We start from the raw sequence: 19,230 nt of genomic DNA on the forward strand, positions 1-19,230 counted from the left end.
CAGGCAAGCCAGGGTTGTTGCCTCCTGTCAAACAGCAAGTGTGCCTTGGGGGACGCCCGTGATTGCCTGGTTGCTAGCCCATGCATCCATTCAGCCTCAGTGGACCAGCCTCCCACACATGACCACACAAGAACCCAACATGACCGACCGGACACAACGAACAAATCTCACGGCGATGGAGGCATGTCATTCTTCTCCTTCGTTCGTACAGTCAACGGCACCGTCCTCACTCGTGACCCTCGCCTCCAGTGCCAGCCATGGACCGTGACATTCGAGACTTCCTCACAACCTATCAATACCAGCCGCTAAATCGAGACAATGGAGACATAAGACTCCTGCACCTGCTCCCAGCGAAGGACGATACCTCGCCAATCCGGTGTAGACTGAAGCATGCTCCCCTCGAAAATCAAAATACGACAGTATACGAGGCGCTCTCATACACCTGGGGCAGCAGCGAACGCACCGCGTCGATTCATGTCGAAGACCGAGAGTTCCGTGTCACCCACAACCTCGCACAAGCACTGAAGGCTCTTCGCCAGCCCGAGTCCACGCGGACACTATGGATAGATGCCATCTGCATCAACCAAGAGGACAACGAGGAGCGGGCTGCGGAGGTTCTTCGAATGCTGCGCATCTACCAGAATGCCACCGGCGTCGTCGTTTGGCTTGGCCCAGGCAGTGACAGCAGCAAGATTGCTGTGCAGCACATTCGGTTTCTCGAGGCAGAGTATCTGGCCCAACAACAACCGTCCTGGCTGCTCGCTTCTCTTCCAGTGCTCAATCGGGCGGTGGCGCTTGGATACGCCGTGGTGTCGCCGGCAATACGACTCTATTTCACCACAGCCTGGCTGACCCTCGCTTGGTCCGGCTGGCTGAGCTCGCTTCCCTACTTCGCGTTGCGAGCCATCATGCACACGGTCACCTTCCTGGCAGCCAGCAAACTTTTGATCACTGTCTTCTGCTCCTACCATGCATTTATGCGACATCTCGCCAACGTGATGACTAGGCCATCGCCAGAGGCGGCCCAGTCGTTGAGGGACTTCTTTGGGCACCGCTGGTTCCACCGTGCTTGGATCATTCAAGAGGTAGCTGCGGCCCAAAAAGTCACGCTGCTGTGTGGCTCCAACCAGTTAACATGGCGGACACTGTGTCGCGCCGTGAGCGCGATGCAGGAGCGGGTAAGTCACGCATATGAATTGAGCCCTTATGCGGAAAGTGGCTACAGCAGACATCTGCCACTGCTTCGAATCGCATCCAAAGCTGCGCGTGGCTTATCCGGTGAATTGCTGGTCGATGACAGAGCGACCGTACACATGCGGGCAGACTGGCTCTTATCCCTGCTTGGGACTTTCAGGTACACCGACGCGACCGACAGCCGTGACAAGCTTTATGCGCTTCTCGGCCTGGTCTATCACCAGCCAGTGCATTCGGAGAGTGCGGAACCCTGGGCCGAACTAGGGATTGTCCCATCTTACGAGGAGCCAACATGGCGTGTTTACGCCCAGCTGGCACAATTGGTCACAAATGCTACTGGCGGCACGCTCGACATGCTCTCCCAGTGCCAGGGTTACAGAAAGGTGCACGGCCTGCCTACGTGGGCGCCTGACTGGACTTGTCGGCCAGTATACGAGTCTTTCCCCTCAGGAGTGACGGCGAAGCCATTGACTTTTGACACTGTCCCCTCGCCGCATCTGCCTCCAGCGTCATTCTCCGCAGACCTACGGATCATGTCAGTCCGTGGCTTCGTAATCGGGGTTGTGGCGGACGCCACCTTGTTAGCCTCGAGCGGCCCAGCTTCCACCACAAGCAGGCCTGGGGGGCAGGCGGTACCTGTGGCTAGCCTGGGCATGCGAGGAATGGCCTTGACTGGCGCCTGGATGGACTTGAAACAGGAGAACGACCCATTGCTGCCAGTAGTGGAAGCCGCGGTCTGGTTCATCGTGGCAAGTTCTGGATGGCTTTTTGAGAAGGGCATTTGCACACTATGTTTGCGATTGTTCTCTTGCGGGATCCAGCGATATATGCTCTGGCGCTCCCTGCCGAGCAGCAGTTTTGCGCATGTGCTTGGCGAACTGGACAAGGTAACGGAGCTAGTGGCGGAGCTTTCCGCTGATGTCCGACTCGGGAAACAAAGGAGCGAAGCCTTGCGGAGGGAAAAGAGAGCGGCTCAGCGAAGATCCAGAGAGCAGCCTGGCTCGGAAAACTTCGAATCCTACAACTTCGAGCCCAGCGAGGAGGGGCATATGTTGCCGCGTGCCATGGAGAACATCTATAGGCCTTTAGAAGGCGATGAGGAGACGATGCGAGAGGATCACCTCAGCCATTGGCTTGTGCAATGGTGCAGCGTCCTCGACAAAAGTTGGTACAGTGAACACAATTTCGGGACATCATGCCGCGAACCGCGGCGCGGTGATGTTATTGTGCTGCTGGTGGGCTCTCGGGGCGCACATCTGCTCAGGCCAGATGATGCTGACGGGCACTGGTCGCTCGTGGGGAATGCAAATCTGGGCCTCTGTATACGTTGGCTTTGGGACGATGCGGTGCGTTTGTATCACGAGGGAAAATGTGAGTTAGCTGTTTTTGATCTAAAGTGAGAACCGGATAATAAAGGCGAACATCGCGCCAGTTTATAGCCTGCCAGAGAGATGTTGGTACGGGACATGTCGATCAAGCGCGGCTCAAGTTCATGGTTGCCCAACATGAGGACTTTGCCACCACCGGAGACGGCTCAATCGTTGAAGCAATCTTTTGGGCGCACCTGTTTCACGCCGTGCTTGGATGATCGCAAGAAACACAGGCTCACCTCTTCAAGAGCCAGCACCGTTCTACACGTATCCGTTTTAGTTGACCCGCTTGAGCTCTGAACTCCAATTAGCACGGGATCTGTGACGCGAACATGAAACCTCATCGTCGTTATGCTAGAGACGTATGCTCGAAAGGAAAACACAGCGCTCGGAAAGCTCTTTAGAAACAGAGTCTGCAAGGTGGCATGGCTAGTTTCCATTTCCCTGGCAGAGCTGCCATTCCAGCCAGTCTACGAGCAGTGAGCTCTGAACGTTCTATGAGTTTGCCACGTCGTGCATCGCTATGATGAGTAGTGGCTAAGCATAATGCAACGGCTGAGAATGCGTGACGCTCACGATCTCGAGCGGTATGACAGAATCGACAAATGCGCGATTATTCAAGTTGGTTGCCATGTTCATTACGCCTCCATGTGCATGAGAATACCCCCTCTAGCTGGGGCGCCCACAAAGAAGGGAGCGTCCTTATGTGGCAGGAGCCCGACCTGTCATCCTTCGATATCCTATTCTTCGTCCTCGGCGAATCTCGAAAACCACCGCTTAACTCTCGTGTCCTCGGGAAAACCGCACTCGGCCAGCCAGTCTATGCTGCGTTCGCAGTCTATTTCCTCGTGCAATCCACTCTCTCCACTAGAGGCGAATAAGGCCCATACTTTTACCCTCACATGGGAAAAGATTTGGAGGTATTTGAACCCGCTCGTTCATTTTGTACCCCTTTTTAATGTCTAGAACCTCTTGTCCTCGCCATGTCTCGTGCAAAACGATACAGCCGAGGATTTCGACGCTGAAATCGGGAGAATCGTCCAGATGCAAGATCTCACGTATCGTTTGCACCTCTTCGGGGGAGTAGTGTAGCATATTGCACAATGCCAGACGCAGGAAGGTCCTTCTGCTCATGCGTGCCATGAGCAATCGAAGATCTGAGAGGTCCCAAGACATTCGGCTGGCCATTTTCTTTGATTGGTATGTTCTAATGAGTGGCGCCATCAGCAAAATCTGTCGTCTCGGTAGGTCCTCCTTACACATAAATGTAACGATCTCCTCGTCGAGGTGGGAGCCTTTGTACTTCAGCATATCGCAGAGGACCCGCATCGCCGTTTGCCCGAAAGTGTCGAACTGAATTGCATGTATTACGCAGACGAAGGCTGTGGGCCATTGATTGCCTCGTACATTTTGACGGTCCTGCCAGTATGGATTGGCGCCATGCTTGAGAAGCCATAGGAAGGCACCTCCGTGGTCGTCCATGCCTGAATGCCACTTTAACTCATCTGCTGCACAAAGTAACAGCTGGTTGAGAAAATCTTCCTTGGAGATTTCTGAAGGCTTCCATGTGGCGAGCCAGTGATCCGGGGTCCTGCAGCCTTTGTGCACCGCCACTACAACTGGATTGCGTTTGTCGCAGTGCCAATACAAGTTCTTGCGCATGGTATCCGCCAGGTAGTCCATGATCTCATCGTGGATGTCGAGCCAGAAATAGTTGGTCTTGTGGATGTCATTTAAGACCTGCCACAGCAACGTTGTGTCCCATTCGTAACGATCAGACCAAATGTCCGCATCATCGATGGTCCGGGTATCCCTTGCGAGGAGATACCTTACGTCGACGCAAGTCCGCCATTCCAAGGCCACATGCTGCCAGAGCTTCCGGCGTTGGTCTGTCAAAAAGTCCTTTGCTGTGCGATGGATGAAGCCAACTCGCATAGAATCATGATCTCCATCTTCGCTTCCAGGGTTGACCACTAGCAGCCCGGCGCACTGGGCACGGATCCGAACTCGCACATCTTCCATAGCTTTGCGCACCGAGATATCTTGATACTCAGCCCAGTTCCCTTTGGTGTTCTGTAGGGCTATGCGCAAATCGTGCCGCACATATAACGTGATAAAATCGAGCCTGTTCATGTCGGCACGGGCCCCATCGAGAATCAACGTAAAGAAAATTGCGGCAGAGGCATCATATACATCAGCCTGCGCATCCCTTCGTTGCAGCATCGACTTGTACAATGAGTCGAGTTTCGCGGGGGTCTTCTCTATTCTGGCCCAAAGCAAGTCCCAAGTGTCACCATTTGTAATGCCTTCTTTGAGACTCCGTGTGACCAGCTGGACCCATAAGAACACCCCTTCCGCACGTCGGGCAACTTCCCAGATGACCATGTAGACGTTGTTCCAAGGGCTCTTGGAAGTCTGCGAAGTCCGTAATGGCTCTTCCAACTCTTGCCTCAGGTAGTGGACAATGTCATGGTAGGTGAGATCTTGGAGCCGCAGATGCGGATAACGCTGTAATGACCTCTCAAAGATAGGCTCAGGACGGGAGGAGACGCAGAGCTTGGTGTTGCTGTGTCGTTGTAGGGAGTCGATCAGGCACACGAGTCGGCTAGAGCTGTCATCTTCCTGCGAGATTTCGTCGAGGCCGTCCACAAAGAGAAGAACAGTCTTGCTTGGATCAATATCGCGCTGTCTTCTGAGAGCAGCCTGAAGAGCTAGATCAAGCTCCGGCTCGCTCCAGTCTGCCAAACTCTCCTTTTCCCACCACGAAGCTTCCGTCCACGTTGTTGCATTTGCCAGCATGCTATCCAATTTCAGGAGCTGATGCAATAGAGAGCATAGCAAGCCCTTGATTGACCTCTGCATTTCGTCTCCAGAAGCCCAGATGAAGACGGAGAGTGCTATTAGATTGCCCAGGTCGGTTTTCAGGGCGTCTGGAAGTGAATCGCAGCGCAGTGCATCCGTCAAATAATGGATGAGTGTGCTTTTGCCCGTCCCTGCATGTCCATTGATCCAGAACACGCGTTGCTGAGTGTCCAGTAGCCACAGGTGCAAGGCACCGAATGCCTCGTGGCGTTGAATGCTGTGGCTAGCACTTAGCCGCTCATGCTCGTGATTGCAGCACCGTTTGTCCCGCTCAAACACCCAATCGAATGTTCCCTTGGCATGTTCGAGTGCGCTCATGTTTCGTCGAGCGTTCATGGATGGGAAAGTGAGACTGCGCAGCAGCCGTCTTGTCGCATCTTTTTGTTCCTGAGATTGATGAATTACCGTGACTCGTCTGGTGTGCTGCTCTAATGTCTCACGAACTTCCGTTGTTGCCTTTATGGCCCCGGCTGTGTCAATTTTGATTGCCGCCAGATGTCGACTCAGTGACTCGTCGATGTGCCTCGTAAGGTTGGCTACATGCATGTTCCCGTCGTGAAGCTCTCGCACTAGAGGTTGCAGGCTAGAGTCGAGAGATGACAGGACAGGGCTGATGGCAGCCCATTCTGTGTCCAGGGTGTCTCTAACTCAAAATCAGCCGAGATCCTGCCTAGAGACGTCTACCCATACTTGCTCACCGTAGTTCGACGAGGATCGTGCTCTGCAAGGCTTGTTGGGCCTCATGCAGCCGCTTTTCCGCCCCTTGAATGCGGTTCTTGTCGAGGATGGCGAAATTGAAGAAATTCGCGACTGCATTGCCCTTTTGGCTATCCGAGTACCTTTGAAAGATCTTTTCTAGCCTGTGCGATGTTTTGACAACATCTTGGGCGCGTTCCAGAAGATCTCGATTGCCAACCCCACCATTCGTATTCTGGTTCTGTATCGACGCCTCGAGTTTGCTGGAGAGCTCTCGGAGTGTACTCGCATTTGTCTTTATGCTGGCGTCCGGCTTGTGCTCGTCGCGGATCTGCTTCAGCGCTGTCGTCACCTTGAGGCCGGTGCTGACGAGCTGAAGGATGTTGCAGGTAAAAGACAGAGCGGCGACCGCCTCCATCTCGACTGGCGTTAAATAAGGCAGATCCCGTCGCAGTTGCGACTCAGTTGGGCGATGCTCGATTGCCGAAAACAAGATAGCTCAAGAGAAAACTAGATGCGTGAGTAGGAAAGAGATGAAGGTGTTTCTCGCAGCCGGCTGCGGTGTGATGGCGGTCGGACAAAGTTCATTCCGCCAGAAGACCTGAAATTGTGGCAGTGATGGAAGGGCGGGGGAAAGAGCAGGGCTCCGGAGCCAATGAAGCTGGTCTCGATCATGCAAATATATGCAGGCTGCGCCTTCTCCGGTCCTACAACGCCGGTAAGGCGCAATTTACAAAGCCTTCTTCCTCTTTGCACAGCTGTTTCTGTTGAACCATGTGGCCTCGTCAGCAATGTGATCGTGGCTTAGTGAGGGGCAATCAACACTCTCGTGCAGCAATTGTCATGCCACCTAAACAGCACGGCTTCTTTGCGTAGTGTGAAGCGATCAGCAAGGCAATGATATCACAACAGCCCTTTCTGAGGCCACAATATTGGCTAGCTGCGTGGAAAGGCCTTCTCGGTTGGCTCGACCACACGGACGCGCGAAGCCTGCCTCTTTTCTCAATATATAGTCTCTTTTCAGTAAGAGCAAGCACCTTGAACTGGTGAAGCCTGGTTGGGTATGACCTATCTAAGGAATGGGAAGTAGTTCGTGGCCGCGTGCGCCGTGGGATTCTCAGGTTGTTGGTCGGAAAATGAGTTTAGGGCATGCTTGCCACGGGGGCTGGCCAATCCTAGGCGAGAGTACTGTCATGTGGGCGAACATCGAGCAGAGCGGTGCTCGTTCGATAAGCATTTTACAAGCTCTAAAGAGTTGTTGGCATCGGCCATGTTGGTCAACTGGGTTTTCCGACTGGGCATGGCTGTCTCTTAGTGTAAGTAGAGAGGCTGTCGCAGCCACTCCGACTAACCATGCCAGGACACGATGTTAAAGCCATGCCTAAGCGCGACATGGCCACTGGTGGTGAGGCTGCCTACCACGTACTTAGGTGGCTCGACCCCCCACTCTAGCCTGACAGCTGCAGGTTGGCCACACAGGGACAGGGATGGGACGCTGGGCATCGTCACCTTATCAGTTGGCCTCGCCTGACTCTCCAGCCTGTTTTCGACTTTTCAAACGTTACTGACTTGCTGGATGGTGCGAGAGTCTCCCAAACGCACAGATATTCGAGGGCTCAGTGACAAGAGACTATCGACCTGACTCAGGAAGCCCTTCCAATAGAGCACCTGGGCAGAGGCTGGAACCAGTTGCAACCCCACTGCAGCAGGCCAGACGCAATAACACACAAGTCCCAAGGGCAACCAGGCGGTGAACTCGCCAGCCCCAGAACCGCTGGGCGCACAGCCAAGTCGCCGAAGCACGAAACCACGGACAAGCGAGATTGAGATACTACCTCAGCAGCAGCAGCAAGTCGCGACAGCCAGTGAACAAAAGGCCCCTTTCTACCTCGAGAGAGCAACACCATGGCCGAGCCAACCAACACGCCGCTGCCCACGGCGCCGGGGACTCCGATCTCGGCGACCCCGCGCTCGGCATCCCCCACGCACCCGCACCACCACCCGGCCGGGTTCGGCCACCACCCGCCGCTGCCGACCTTTGTCTCGGCCCACTCGTCCCGGAACCCGTCCGTTGACCACGGCGGCGGCCCGGGCCTCGGCAGGCTCGACGCCGTGCTTGACCCCTCCAAGCCCGTCGTGCTCCACATCGGCGACCCGGTCCGCTTCAACCCGGCCACCTACGCGGCCTTCTCCCAGCTCTTCCACGTGGTCCGCCCGCCCACGGAGGAGCGGCACCGCGAGGCCTTCAAGACAGCCCTGCGCGAGCGGCGGTGGGGCGACTTCTTTGCCATCTTCCGGCCCTTCTGGTCGACGGGGGGCGAGATGGGCGCCTGGGACCGGGAGCTCATCGCCCTGCTGCCGCCCAGCGTGCGCGTGTTTGCCAGCGCGGGCGCCGGGTTCGACTGGGTGGACACGCAGGCGCTGGGCCAGCGCGGGGTCGTCTACTGCAACGGCAGCCTGGCGGCGGCCGAGTCGGTGGCCGAGTTTGCGGTGGCCATGATCATCTCGACGTTCCGGATGCTGCCGTACTGCACGTCCTCGGCCGTGACGGACAGCACCGGTGCGGCGTTCCAGGAGTGCCACGTCGCCGCGCCGGGCCAGTCGCACACGCTGCGCGGCCACACGCTGGGACTCATTGGGCTGGGCAACATTGGCCAGGCCATTGCGTACAAGTGCTCCCTCGCGTTCGGCATGCGCATCCTTTACCACGACATTGACAAGAAGCCTGCGGAGCTCGAGGCCAAGCTGTCGGCTCAGTACTGCCCGACCATGCAGGACCTCGTATCCCGGAGCGACTGTGTCGTCCTGGCCATCCCCTCTGCACCCTCTGCACCATCCACCACCACTAGTAAGCCCGCACCACCGCCCGTCATCGACGCCGCCATCCTCTCCCACTTTCCCCGCGGCAGCAGATTCGTCAACGTCGCCCGCGGCTCCCTCGTCGACGAGGACGCCCTCGCCGACGCCCTCGACTCGGGCATCCTCAGCAACGTCGCGCTCGACGTGCACGCCTCGGAGCCGCACGTGTCGCCCCGCCTGCGGGACAAGTACGCGGGGAACCGGGCCATGCTCACGTGTCACAACGCCGGTGGCACCGTGGAGGCGCACGCCGGGTTCGAGGAGCTCGCGATGCGGAACATCATGGATGTCGGGCAGGGTAGCGGGAGGGGGTTGACCGGAGTGAATCTGCAGTATCTGAAGACTACGTGATTGTTGTCACTCACAAGTGCTGGACTCGGGGAGACTGAGCACGGGTTGCAAACGGGATATGGTGGACTCACGTTGTTGATGGCAGTCCTGGGGTGTCCTGGGGTGTCCTGGGAAATCATGTTATGTAGCTTGAGGATTGGACTGGGAGTGTTGATGCCCCCGCGCCGCGTGTGGCTGCAGTCCCTGTGTCCAAACCTGCTTTTTTTTCCGTTGAAACAGACGGCTACACTGCTGTGATTTTGCCCTTGTTTCTACGTACGTGCCTGACATGAGGATCATGACTGAACGACACAACGCGGTACTTTGAATGAAGTCGAGCAGGGATTTTATCGCATGGCAACAGACCAACTTCACCCCGCTCAGGTACTCTATCTTTATTCACGTCCGACGACAAAGGCAGGGAGGTGGCACCCAAGCAGTCTTCAAGCCTAGACTCCCTACACGAGAGTAAAGGGGGCTTACAACATTCGTGTCCGTGGTTAAGGGATATATAATTGATATTAAGCTGGTTCTCGCCCATACACATGGCCTCCGTTTGTAGGCATGTCCTATGCAAATATAAAATGGTCGCGACTTGGCAGACACCCTCGAAACCCATACATGCAACGCCACCCCACCCTATTCCAAAAGTCTTTTTTCGGACAAACATCTCTCCTATGTAGAAAAGCCTTGAGCAGGTCATTAATTGCCCGTGGTGTGGTGGCTATTAGCCTCACAGCAGGAACAATGCTGTTGTTGTTGCTGCTGTACCTGTCCGAGCTGCTGCGGTAGTGGTCGCGAGTCCTGAACACTCTGTGCTCCTCCTACAAAGGGCAAACCCGCTACAGAAGTCCTCGCGGATTGCTGGGATGGCGGAGGTGCCTGCAGGGGATGATACACCGCATCGCCACCGACACCACCTCCCAACGTCTGCTGGTGGTAGTGTTGTTGATGAACCGAAGGCACCGTCGACACCGTGGACGACAACGGGCTCGGCGAGACGAGTCTAGAGTGCGGCGATGCTATGGAAGAAGACGAGGATGAAGACGTGATGCCAGTCAGGTGGCTCGCCACGGCGGTGACGCCCGTGTGCATTGCTGTTACTGGTTGGGGAACGGCGACAGCGGCGGCTCCGCTGCTCGTGAAAGGGGGTTGCGGGTATGATGGCCCAGCTACCGCTGCTGATGGTACCTGTGCCGGTGCCGGTGCTTGTGCTATTATTGATCCGTCCGAGGAATGAACGATCGGGCCGTGGATGCTACCGTAAATGCTTTCCACGGGGGGCTGGTACTGGCCTGGCTGAAGTTGGTGCGGATGTTGATGATGATGATAGATCACCTGCATGGGCGGCTGCACCGACACCGCCGGGGGCCCAGAGTCGAGCTCAGGCCGCGCTGGGACAGGATAGTTACTCATGATCCCGAGCGGACTGTGCCTGAAGTGGTCCGGCATCGCAGGCATCGCAGGCATCTGCACGGGTTGCGGCATGGCAGCCAGCGAGTACGGGCTGTGTCCAGGGGGCGGAGGACCGACAGCCTTGTACGGCTGTGTTGCTTCAAAGGACAAGCTGCGGCCTTGCATGCCGATGCCAGCAACACCGTGACCACTACCGGCGTCGCTGTTGCGGGCTGTCGTGACTGTGCTCATGGCCGCGCTCGGGTTGCTGTGCGGGTCAAGATGGTAGTGGTGATGGTGGTGGTGCTCCTCCACGCCATGCTGCGGCTGAGTGTTTGCCGAGTTGTTCCTGCTGGACGATTTCTTTGCGACCTTCTTCTCCTTCTTGCCAGATCTGCCCGCACAGCAGAAGATCGCAGAGACTCCGCCTCCCGTGCCACCATCACCGCCGACCGGCTTCTCCCGCACCGCAGCAGCAGCATCCAGCGACTCCTTAGCTCCGTGGAAGGTATTGCTGCGCGTGTTGAACTGGTTCTCCTCGGACGTGTAATAGTTGACGGTGGTATTGTTCTTCGTGTTGGACTTGGTGACACTCGAGCTCTTCTTGTTGCGCCTCCGTCGCATGCAGCAGCACAGCAGGAGCAACAGAAGGATCAAGCCGGCCAGACCCCCCACTGCACCACCAATGATTGGCGCGAGATTGGTCGTGGTAGATGTCTGCGTACCGGCGGTCAAATTGTCGCCCGTAGTGATGCTACCGGTGGGCGCAGCGCTCGTCTGAACTGTCGACGGTTCTACCGTGTTTGTCGGCTTCGAAGACACTATCGTGGAAGACTTGGTCGATGACGACGTTGACCTGGTGAGCGAATCGAGCACAAATTGTGGTATATCCATCACGCTGTAGATCGTTGATCGGGCGGCACACCCGTATTGTGATCTCGCGGGCTTGCCCGTCCAGATCCATGTCGCGCAAGCTGGTGAGGCGCGATCATTACTGTAAGAAAAGACCAAGTCAGTCTCTGGACCTGCAAGATACTTGCGAGAAAATACTTACCAGCACCCGGTCCCTGGGCCGACATCGTCGCATTGACCTTGCTGCACGGCACTCAAGTCCATGCATACCCGGAAGAAAGGGGAGAATGTGCCCGAGACGCAGGCCACGAGGTCGTCGCTGTTGGTCGCGCAGGTGAAGTCTGTCCCGCAGACGATCGCTCGAGCTATCGCGAAAAGGTCAGTCAGTAAAGATTGCAGGAAGAGAGAAGCCCGTTGGTGGTGAGGCAATGCACTTACAGGGAGTTTGAGCAACCCATCCGCAGGTGTGATCATTCACCCAGGGAGTCGTGTCGGTCAGTGCCTGACGCCGCAAGCGTTCGACGACCTGGTCTTGCTCAGACACGAAGCCTGGCGCCTTCGTTGGCTTGGGAGACCAACCCGTCGTCCCATCTGCAATGTTCGCGGTGCCTGTCTCTGTCGGTATCCATGATGGTGTACCAGCGGTGGCCCAGTTGTGAAGTAGAGCTGCTTGCACACCCGAACTGGCGAGCGACAAATACGAAGCGGTAAAATACCTCATAGCGATGGCGTCTCTGTCCGGTGTCTGAAGAAGTTGTATTGGTGGTCTTGATGCCCAGAGGAAGCAGCTGTGCCGCGCTGAGATCACTTCCCTCTTCTGTTCCGGGCAGTCCGCGTTTCAGTTAAGCGCTGATGCTGGAGATTCGAAACGCCAGGGCTGAGTGTTCCAGCTGCGCTTCAAACAGGAAAAAACAGAGAATCGTGAAGTGCTAATTAATTGGACTGCAAAGACAACGTCTATAGCTGGTGGCAATGGTTCTCGAAGGAAGCCTGCGTGAATGGTTGTGAATGACTGGATTGGCCGACGTGTGTGATTCGTGCTGTGTTGTGAATGCACAATGAGTGAATGGGTGGTCAACCGCCAAGCCCAACGATCAACGCTGTGCTCTTCTGGTGTGGGAAATTCTTGTAAATGCAATAGAAATGACGCCTCAGAATTTTGGTAATGTGAAGTGTCAATATTTTCCTATAATTGCAAAATGATCAGGCGGTCGAAATGCTGCGTTCGTTGTCGCACAGTTGTGAGTCCGCGTGAATCAGGCCTGACGCCGACTGTCTGGTGGCGAAACTAAGGAAAGGGACAAAAGAAAACAGCGCCCAAAAAACTAAGGGAAAAGCTGCGAGACGTAATCGTGCAGAGGAAAGACTCGGGCCATAGGAATCGGGAACTGTCGCATTATTTTAATCCTGTCGTGCGTGTCTGCTTGTTCCCCGGGTTACGTCCCAGATCCGTTGTGCTTTGGCGCGCACGACTGGCAAGCGTCGACCCTTAGCCGCCAGCACCAGTAACCGCCGCAACTCTCAGCCAATCATCTCAACCCACACACCCTGGCCCTGCTTCACAACCCTGCCTATTGGCACACTACAGCGTAAGGACCATGGAAAGGACCAAGGGTCCAGGCCGGCCCGACATGGGCAAGTAAACGCTGCTTGGGCTATTTCGAGCTCTTGAGGTTTCCGCGCGGCGTTCCAGCCCACAACCTGCCAGGTCGCGTCCTAAGCATTAAATATCGCGTCTCACCCCTTCTTCAAGACCGCCTGGGCTCAGTCAAATCAACTGCCAATCGGGAGTCATTGTGATGCTCTCAAGTATGCTCCATCCAGTTTAGTCTGTAATTATCCTACGATGTCTTTGGCTTTTTTCTCACTAGGCCAGTGCTGAGAACATTGACATTCCCAGTTCCAATCGGCCCGCCGCTCGCCACGGCTTCTGGTGCAGTTTCGGTCTTGGGCTTCTTCCGGACCAAGCCTGCATCGAGAATCTTGGCAGATGAATCTTCCGCCGGAGCGTCAGCAGTCCGCTTCTTCCGTATCATCCCCGACAAGTTGTTGACTGTCTGAGAACCCGCCTCGGATGGTGCCTGGCCCACTGCCGGGTCTCGCCGTCCCGTTATTTGTAGTGACCAGTCTTTCCCAACGTTGACCTCCTTCAGCCAGCGCATGGTGCTTGTCGTCGCCACCGTGAGTTCCTTAAACTCAAGATGCAACAGCAACTCCACGGCACGCTTGTATCCATCTTCGTCAAGGATCACCTGGCCTCTTCCCGACTCTGGCCAAGTGTAATGAGATGTCTCGGTCTTCTTGGGGAACTTGGCCCGCGTCGTCTTGACTTTTGGTGCTCGTGGTCGGATGTGGCCTCGTAGTTTTGACTTCTTCCTCCCCTTGCCTTTCTTATTCGAATCTTGGCCATCATCGCCAGCCAAGATCTTGCTGGTCAGGCTCAGGCGAGATACCGGGTCAAACACGACCCAGATGAAGCCTGTCATCCGTCCACTTGAGCATTCTTGCCTGAATGCCATCATTTCCCAGAACTCGTCTAAGTTCTGCGGCCCTCTCCATCTGCCCGCAGTCTTGAGGTTTTGAGGCGTGGCCTCCTCCAGCTCTTCCACGAAGCGCGCCTTTGGGTCGTCTGGAAATGTAGGTATCAAGCATCTGGGCGGGATACTGGAACCATAGACACTGGGATTCGCGGCGTATGGTGAAATGTGCTCAAGAGGGTGTGCTAGGGTCCAATTCGTCGGTGCAGTCGCCGTTCTAGGGATGAACGCACGCGTCTCGTACGTGTCCAGCCCGGGGATAAGGAGGTGCCCATGAACACGACTGCATCCTCCACTAAGATCCTTTTGCACCGAGTCATCTTCGAGCAGTCCGTTCACGACCCGGCACCACCATTTGATCAGCCCCCTGTCGTCAAGCACGTGCTTCTTCGTGTTCTTGACGCTGCCAGGGAAGAGATACTGATCTTGAGAGCGAGCAAAAAGATTGACGACAAGCTGCGTACCCTTGCGATGTCGTGTTCTGACCAAATACTTGACAAAGGTAGTCGTCACTTCACGAATAGGCGATGGTGTGCCTTTGGGCAAGTCGAGAGTGCTGAGATATCCTGTCGAGTCGGCCTTTGCCACGAAGATGATGGTCGAAAATGCAGTCGTATATAAGTATATCTCTAAGCCGAGCACGAGCACTTGGTCCCTAGCATCACCACTCTTTGAGTCGACAGAGATAGCTAAAAAATGCTTTTCACAGTATGTCTTTGGTGGTTTTGTGGGTCGCCGCTTGCCAGAGCCAGCAGCTGATGGCAAAGTAGGAGGCTGACATAGTGCGTCGCAAACAGTTGGCGGTGTTGACAGGTGGTGAGTTTGGAACTGGTAGCCTTTGGGAAGGACTGATTCGAGGTCGTGGACAAATCCGGACGATCTCTCTTGTCGAGTTGATGTCTGGTGGTTTCGTTGAGCCATGGCGAGTCCAGGATGGAGCTAGCGTATGCCAGCGAGCAAGCAAAAGTGTGCGAATCGAATTGTCCAACTGAATTGTGCTTCAATTGCAAGTCCAGCGCAATGGGGCGTGATACTGGCAGCAATATATGTCTCCAAAAGAGGGGAGAACAATTTCAAAGTCGCCTGCGGCTTGAAATGAGAACTGAGTTGAGGCTGAACCAGGGATGAAAGCTACCTTCCCAGGCGCTCCAGGGACACGCGACGCGGCGGCTGGGTCGTGTAAAGTGGAATGACATACCGTATCCGTAGAGCAAGTGCACTGTATCTTTGGCACTGTAGCGTCTATGGAAAGAGCGGCCCAGTCAAGCCCATCTCGTTGCGCCAATCAAAGTCGTGCATGCCCCCCATCGACCCACTCACTGTCGACAACGCCAAAGACCAGGGCCGCAAAAAGTTGAATCGCAGCAAATGCAGCAAGAGCCTCAATCGACTCGCGACGACCACCCCCGCGATCCCGAAACGACCGCCTTCGCCACGCCTTTCGCATACCCCTCCGACAGGGCCCGCGTCCACACATCGCAGCGATGGCGCTCAACCCCTCAAGATCAGCCCCGAAGCTGACCCAGCACGCCATCCGCGCCTGCAGAGCATCCCGCACCGCACCAGCCACCGCCTCGTTCTCGACCTCGTGTGTAACACGGTCTGAGGCGGTACCGTCCAGCTCGCAGAACAATGCGCCGCGGTGGTCACGCACACCAGAGCGCATGAAGGCGCCTTTCTCACCACACATCACAAAGGACCCAGCACGGTCAAGGTGGAAGGTCAACGAGGACCCCAAGAGGTTGGATAAGGCGTTGAACCAGTTCTTCGGCCACGATGGCGAGCGGTTGCTGCCAGACGAGCTCAAATGGCTTGCTGTCACCCACAAGAGTTTCGACCAGGGAAGGAGAGGGTTCAATGACCGCCTAGCGTTCCTCGGTATGCTGTGATGCCCTTCGATATCGGTTCGCTCGGACGATTTGGAGCTAACCATGAGCGACGACTTCTAGGCCGTCAGATATGCACATACGAAGCGACGCAGTCAATCCTCACTTCACCTGCCCAAACTGTCGAACCAGAGGCTGATCCCTACGCCCACCTCCGCACTCCCTTTGAGCACCCCGAGCTCCGGAGCCTGGACAACCTCACCCTCAACCAGCCCTCTGACATCTTCACATTTGAGAAATTGGCGGCTCTCGCGGTAGACACCGGCGTGGCGGATATTGTGCGGTGGAAGCCGAGAATGGTAAGTCGGGCACATGACGGGGGAGGCCTGCGACTGATTATTCAGGGAGAGACAAGTTCGCTAACATGTCCTTCACCCTTGTCCGTGTGCAGCCCGAAAACATCCAGGGATCTGGGTTCGCCGTCGTCGTGTCAGGCGCCGTGTACGCGCTGGTTGGCGCCATTGCCATGCAGCACGGCGGCAAGGTCGCCAGCCGCATCGTGCGGGAGCGGATAATCAAGAAGCTTCCCAAATAAATGCACAGTACATGAATCCCCACGAGAGCGCTGCGTCCGCCCCTACCGAGGGACGATGACCACGGAATGAAGCACTGGCTGCACGGGATGAACTAGGAGCGAGGACATACGCATGCACCTTCGAGCACGGAACGTGCTCACAAATGTACAATGCCACGTCGTAAAGCATCAGCGCATGATACTGTATAGATATCAGGATGACCAGGCCGGCTTGGCCCTTGGGATGACTGTTTGTACAAAAGAAAGTAAGACCTTTGTATTATCTACTGTAGAGAGAATATAAGGGAAGATACCGAAAAGGTAGTCAAACGATAATTGCTTGATCTTGAGCTTGCTCGGCGCGCCTATTATTACACGCAGGCCGAACGTGATATTGGATATATTGCAACAGTCGTCTATGTGGCTCGCACCACTTCTTCTCTTGGTAGCGTACCAGGACAACAGATTCACAACCCGCCAACGCCTAGCATCATCTAATTGCACGAAAAGTACAAGAACCGGCCCCCACCCACATACCCGTCGTCCTCGTCCTCGTCCTCGTCCGCGATCCCGCCGGTCGCATCGTCACCGCCATCGCCGGTAACCCCAGTGCCCCGGAGACTCCCCTCCTTGTCCCAGATGATTAGTCCCGCTCCACGCTTCTCCGTTGCCAGGCTGACGGCGGCCGGCTTGGATCGCGGCGTGACCACTGTCCGGGTGTACAGCGATTGTATCGTGAGACTGGCCGCCAAGTTCTCCGGGAAAACCTTGGATAGACGATCGCGCAGCCGTTTGCTCTTTCCCCATGAGACGTTGCGCTGCGACTGACGCATGAAGCTCTTGAACTTGTCCTCGCTGACCTCTACACTTTCTTGCAGGTAGCCTTGTCCCAAGCGCAGGATGGGGAAGACATCAACGCGGCTTGACCAGCCGGCGTAGATGACCTCTGTGTAGGAGCGCAAGTTGGCGGCAGAGACGGACAAGGCGGCACACCCCGGCAGTAATGTATTGTCCCAGAGGGCTGGGTCGCAATATGAAGCAAGGTGGATTGCGCCGATGCCTCGAGGGTCGTATGCCATGATGTCATTGAGCAACACGTCCATGGGTGTGCCTTCGTGTGAGCAGTTGAGCAGGATGATGTCCCATTCAGGATTGAGGTACACAGGCCCGAAGCTGAAAGCTCGTCGCATCATGCCAGCACTCAAGTGGATGCGATAAAACCTCAAGGTCTCGTCACGGGCTTCCCGGTTGACACGGGCCAAGAGCGGAAGCCTGTTGGTAGAGTACCATTGTATATTGCTCGCCCGATTGTCAAGAGAGTTGGGTGTAAAATGAATCTTCTTGACGAAGTCGAGCGTGGAGACTCGCACGATTCGTGGTCGCATAAGATGCAGCCGCCATATTTTGAGTCGCAACTCAACGGGCAGGCGGGCGAAAGGGTGAAAGGAAGCCGGCGGATATGGGTCTTCCGCGGCGTGGGAGACCACTTCTGGAGGTGCTCCAGATGGTAATGTCCATTCGCCGATGTCGACGGAATTGCCAAAATTGAGCTTCGGATACTCCCCATTATAGTCCTCAAGTGGTGGCCAATAATCGCTGCTCGAGGAGGACGCCGATGTCGAATCTGTGTCACTCAAAGTCGAGGAGCTGTATCGTCTAATAGCCGAAGTAGGCGACGGCAGATTCGCCTGCACTCCCGTGTTCGAATACTGGGAAACGAGCCCAGTCGTCTTTGGCGATGTTTGAGCCGAGAGAGGTCCATGGTGGCCTTGGACGATCTGAATATCAAGTATTCCCGCAGACAAGCTTCGTGCGGCTCTAGACGACTTCTTGAGGGTGGCTGGCCGTGTGGGATGTTTGCGCTTGTCGGAATCATCAACGAGAGATCCACTAGAATCAAGCGCTCTGTTTTCCCTTTCAAAGTCTGTGAGCTTGCGAATACGTCGCACAAGCCGTGACGCTTTTGCAGAAATGGCAGTCGGCCACCGTTTGCCCGATGTTCCGTTCTGATGATCCATGACCTTGCAGGTGCACTCTCTCTTTCGGGCTGAAGTCCGTGTGTGAAGCGCAGTTCCTTTTTGGCGAAGCGGCTCGGAATGATTGCCACAACTGTTTTCCTTCACGCAGCTGTGAAACTGTTACCTGGAGTCAGGACAACTGAGTGAGAACCAAGCAAGGCATGAAGTCATCATTGAAGTAGATCTGGCGGAAGAAGAAGGAAGAGAGAGATGCGCGGGCGGCTCCTGGGCAAGCTTTGTTTGTTGTCTTTGCGGAAGTTTAAGCAAAGTATCACTGCCAGTAATGGAGCTGTTGACGTCGTGCCTCCCTGACAGTACCTCTATTAAATCCCGGAACTAGACAAGTGCCCGTGTCTCGAGGTGCTGATCGGGTCAGGCACAGAAGGTCTGGCTCTGCGGTTCTTGAGTCAGGAGTGTCTCAGCGAGGTTGCAAGAGGACTAAGCTCAGGAACAAGCTCGCAGGACGCCCGGCTTGAGGCAGAGTGACAAAGTCAAAAGGTCGAGCTCGCCCGAGTCGAGCGCACACGCCCTGTGGCCTGCCGTTCATCTCATATATGCTTGTTGCTTCATTCCGCCCAGCGGCTCGACCCGCGTCATGCATTTCCGTTACACCAGGTTCGGCAGCGGTGGTCCACATTCCAGGCGCGAAACCCGGCAAGATGGATGCGAGGGAGCTGATGCGGCAGGCATCATGCGACCAACATGGCAAGTGAGCAT

At 55.8% G+C, this 19,230-nt stretch overlaps 9 protein-coding genes across 9 annotated transcripts; 4 read left to right on the forward strand and 5 right to left on the reverse strand.

The window, feature by feature from the left end:
* Positions 1-147: 147 nt before the first annotated feature.
* B0I36DRAFT_383411 (heterokaryon incompatibility protein-domain-containing protein) lies at positions 148-1,381 on the forward strand (the record flags this gene model as incomplete). Its single annotated transcript, XM_046160953.1, has 2 exons — positions 148-1,178; positions 1,301-1,381. The coding sequence occupies exons 1-2, from the start codon at positions 258-260 to the stop codon at positions 1,379-1,381; spliced, it is 1,002 nt and encodes a 333-aa protein (XP_046014409.1). The 5' UTR covers positions 148-257.
* On the forward strand, positions 1,354-2,660 carry B0I36DRAFT_321703 (uncharacterized protein). Its single transcript, XM_046153746.1, has one exon. It carries the CDS (start codon positions 1,548-1,550, stop codon positions 2,592-2,594), a length of 1,047 nt encoding a protein of 348 aa, XP_046014410.1. The 5' UTR covers positions 1,354-1,547; the 3' UTR covers positions 2,595-2,660.
* A 248-nt stretch (positions 2,661-2,908) lies between these two features.
* On the reverse strand, positions 2,909-6,598 carry B0I36DRAFT_383412 (uncharacterized protein). Its single transcript, XM_046160954.1, has 4 exons — positions 6,125-6,598; positions 3,972-6,069; positions 3,824-3,917; positions 2,909-3,384 (listed from the first exon to the last, which is right to left on the reverse strand). Exons 1-4 carry the CDS (start codon positions 6,538-6,540, stop codon positions 3,305-3,307), a joined length of 2,688 nt encoding a protein of 895 aa, XP_046014411.1. The 5' UTR covers positions 6,541-6,598; the 3' UTR covers positions 2,909-3,304.
* Positions 6,599-7,669: 1,071 nt separating this feature from the next.
* On the reverse strand, positions 7,670-8,158 carry B0I36DRAFT_321706 (uncharacterized protein). Its single transcript, XM_046153747.1, has one exon. It carries the CDS (start codon positions 8,027-8,029, stop codon positions 7,766-7,768), a length of 264 nt encoding a protein of 87 aa, XP_046014412.1. The 5' UTR covers positions 8,030-8,158; the 3' UTR covers positions 7,670-7,765.
* Positions 8,159-8,187: 29 nt separating this feature from the next.
* B0I36DRAFT_321708 (uncharacterized protein) lies at positions 8,188-9,783 on the forward strand. Its single transcript, XM_046153748.1, has one exon. The coding sequence runs from the start codon at positions 8,445-8,447 to the stop codon at positions 9,330-9,332; it is 888 nt and encodes a 295-aa protein (XP_046014413.1). The 5' UTR covers positions 8,188-8,444; the 3' UTR covers positions 9,333-9,783.
* A 29-nt stretch (positions 9,784-9,812) lies between these two features.
* On the reverse strand, positions 9,813-12,520 carry B0I36DRAFT_110615 (uncharacterized protein). Its single transcript, XM_046147879.1, has 3 exons — positions 11,997-12,520; positions 11,761-11,923; positions 9,813-11,700 (listed from the first exon to the last, which is right to left on the reverse strand). Exons 1-3 carry the CDS (start codon positions 12,277-12,279, stop codon positions 10,014-10,016), a joined length of 2,133 nt encoding a protein of 710 aa, XP_046014414.1. The 5' UTR covers positions 12,280-12,520; the 3' UTR covers positions 9,813-10,013.
* A 484-nt stretch (positions 12,521-13,004) lies between these two features.
* B0I36DRAFT_321711 (histone acetylation protein-domain-containing protein) lies at positions 13,005-15,193 on the reverse strand. The gene has a single exon (XM_046153749.1). The coding sequence runs from the start codon at positions 15,014-15,016 to the stop codon at positions 13,400-13,402; it is 1,617 nt and encodes a 538-aa protein (XP_046014415.1). The 5' UTR covers positions 15,017-15,193; the 3' UTR covers positions 13,005-13,399.
* Positions 15,194-15,421: 228 nt separating this feature from the next.
* Positions 15,422-16,831, forward strand: B0I36DRAFT_321712 (RNase III domain-containing protein). Its single transcript, XM_046153750.1, has 3 exons — positions 15,422-15,973; positions 16,045-16,280; positions 16,373-16,831. The coding sequence occupies exons 1-3, from the start codon at positions 15,580-15,582 to the stop codon at positions 16,514-16,516; spliced, it is 774 nt and encodes a 257-aa protein (XP_046014416.1). The 5' UTR covers positions 15,422-15,579; the 3' UTR covers positions 16,517-16,831.
* Positions 16,832-18,513, reverse strand: B0I36DRAFT_430773 (uncharacterized protein; the record flags this gene model as incomplete). Its single annotated transcript, XM_046162549.1, has 2 exons — positions 16,832-16,989; positions 17,033-18,513. 2 exons carry the CDS (start codon positions 18,511-18,513, stop codon positions 16,986-16,988), a joined length of 1,485 nt encoding a protein of 494 aa, XP_046014417.1. The 3' UTR covers positions 16,832-16,985.
* Between the last annotated feature and the right edge of the window lie 717 nt (positions 18,514-19,230).

This window comes from Microdochium trichocladiopsis (assembly GCF_020744255.1).
Source record: "Microdochium trichocladiopsis strain MPI-CAGE-CH-0230 chromosome Unknown B0I36scaffold_4, whole genome shotgun sequence".
Taxonomy (NCBI): Eukaryota; Fungi; Ascomycota; class Sordariomycetes; order Xylariales; family Microdochiaceae; genus Microdochium; species Microdochium trichocladiopsis.